This window comes from Octopus bimaculoides, chromosome 27 (assembly GCF_001194135.2).
Source record: "Octopus bimaculoides isolate UCB-OBI-ISO-001 chromosome 27, ASM119413v2, whole genome shotgun sequence".
Taxonomy (NCBI): Eukaryota; Metazoa; Mollusca; class Cephalopoda; order Octopoda; family Octopodidae; genus Octopus; species Octopus bimaculoides.
Window position 1 is genome coordinate 7,537,384 of NC_069007.1, and position 2,402 is coordinate 7,539,785.

The window sequence follows — 2,402 nt, forward strand, 5'->3', positions numbered from 1 at the left end:
GTCTGTCTGTCTGTCTATCTATCTGTCTGTCTGTCTGTCTGTCTGTCTGTCTAGCTAGCTATTTGTCTGTCTATCAGTGTGTTTGCCTATCTATCTTTAAATCTAATCATCCAACCATTTATCCGTTTGTTTTTCAGTGTCTGTCTGTCTCTCTCCCTCTCTCTCTCTCTCTCTCTCTCTCATTCTCTCTCTCTCTCTATCTATCTATCTATGTATCTATCAACCTATGTATGTATGTATGTATGTATGTATGTATGTATGTATCTATCTATCTATCTATCTATCTATCTATCTATCTATCTATATATCTATCTATACAGCCAGCAATAGATCACAGACAAAAATCTCTATGAACATAGCCAACCATTGTTCTAGAAGTCTCATACCTCAGGCCAAGATTCGAACCGTGAAAATGACTTTTATCATCGTTTTAGGTAACGTTTACTGTCTTCTTTCTTATGCTGGTCTTGACAAAAAAGATAACAAAAAATTGTTACACACACACACACACACACACACACACACACACACACACACACACACACACACACACACACACACACACACATATGAATATATATAAACATATCCACATAAACTTACACGTATATAATATATAAATTTAGAGATGAAACTCGAAGTAAATAAAGCTATAACTAATTTATAAAAAAAAGCAAAGATAGTAAAAGTCAAAGAGGTTTTTTAAACTTAACATTTACTTGCAATTATTTATAGCTTTATCTACTTCGAGCTCCATCGTTCTAAATTCTTACAACATAAACAATATATGGATGCACTTGATCGCTTTTTCCTCGATTTCTTAGGGGAAAAAAAAAAATTCCAAAAGGGATATAACTCTGTTTTTATTTTTGGGCGTAAACTAATGGTCATGCCGTATTTGTAACTAGCTTTAAATGTACCCTCGGTTTTCTCACAATACCTTTTTTACTACACGATCTGCCGATTCTGAATTTGCTCTGTATACTGTTTTTGATAAGCACAATCCATTCAAGCAGTACCTAGTTATGTCTCTGAAATTGGATTCTTGTTAGGTTGTTTGAGTGGTATTTATATATCTTTTGTTGTGATTGCAGATTTCTCATTGCATGCAATCCATTCGAGAACAGCAGGCAATTGCGCCAAATACATGTGACTGAAAGCTCAAGATTTTGACTTTATATAGTAATCTTAGCAAGGAGGGAATAAACCTCCTCATCATGCCTTTATTTAATGAAATAAATAAGCTTAAAACATTCAAACATATTCCTACACAAACAAATTTGTGGTTAACATATGAAATAACAAGAAGCTCGCAATGTAAGACTAGACAAAGATTTCAGATGATTTAAGCAATATTTCGACAAAATGGATTTATACTACGGAGATCGGCAACATCTCAGATCTTAGCCCTGAGTCTTATCTTAGCTGCCGTTATATAACATACACTATAACTTCAATGTATTCCTTTTCCCTTTTCCCAAATAAATTGCACTTCATATTCGAGGCTCCGATGAAGCTATAAGATATTACACAAGCACTGAACTATGAGTCCACTGCATCTTATTAGCAGAAACATCTGTAAGCTAATGAAGTTCATAATAATAAGTCAAATATGATAATTTGCCTTAAGAAAAACATGCTCTTCCATCCACAAATGGACATAAGGAGTATAAAAAAATGAAGGAGAGTATGCAAGAAAGAAAGAAAAATAGTATTGGCATTCTATGGAATCGAATTGGCAATGTATAAGATTGAACAGACAATCCATAACATCATTCTCTAGTAATTTCATGATTCAGTTATTTCTTTTTTATCCTCTTGTGTATGAGTGACAGCCAAATAGAATAATTCTTTCTAAGATAGGTTCACGATAACTCATTTTCGGGATTTTACAGATATCCCCAATATTAAATTACTACTTATTTTATAAAATCTGGCAAGTAGAAAGACATTTGTCATGCTATGTATATATAATTGAGCGTAACTTGTATTTGTGGTTCTTTTAGGTCAGGTTTGTCTTTCGTCCTTCCGGAATCGATAAAATAAAATAGTACTTTGTTGATTGGTCGATCCAATTCAGTTATATGGTTCTGTAAAATTTGAGACCCCACGTCCTCGGTAGAGATCATTATCTGAAAAATTAGGTTGTTTGTGTGGCCGCCAAGGCAACTATCAACGACCGAGTCGATCTACTTTTCCTCCTTTTCTTTTGTTTTGAAGCAGAATGATATAAATTACCTCCAGTATAACATAACATCCGATAGCTTTGTGAAAATGGACAAGTAATCATTGGAAATTTTGTTCATGATAAACGGTAAACTGTCGTCCTATCCTGATACATACATACACACAAACATACATATACGTATACGTATACATATATATATATATATATATATATA

The 2,402-nt window shown here is 33.3% G+C and overlaps 1 protein-coding gene across 1 annotated transcript in view; it reads left to right on the forward strand.

Annotated features, from left to right (window-relative positions):
• Positions 1–2,402, forward strand: part of LOC106875206 (cardioacceleratory peptide receptor) — a 26,857-nt gene that overhangs the window by 17,635 nt on the left and 6,820 nt on the right. Inside the window, exon 6 of the mRNA XM_014923251.2 lies at positions 321–434. Within this exon, the coding sequence (XP_014778737.1) occupies positions 321–434 (114 nt within the window). The remainder of the gene's footprint in view (positions 1–320; positions 435–2,402) is intronic.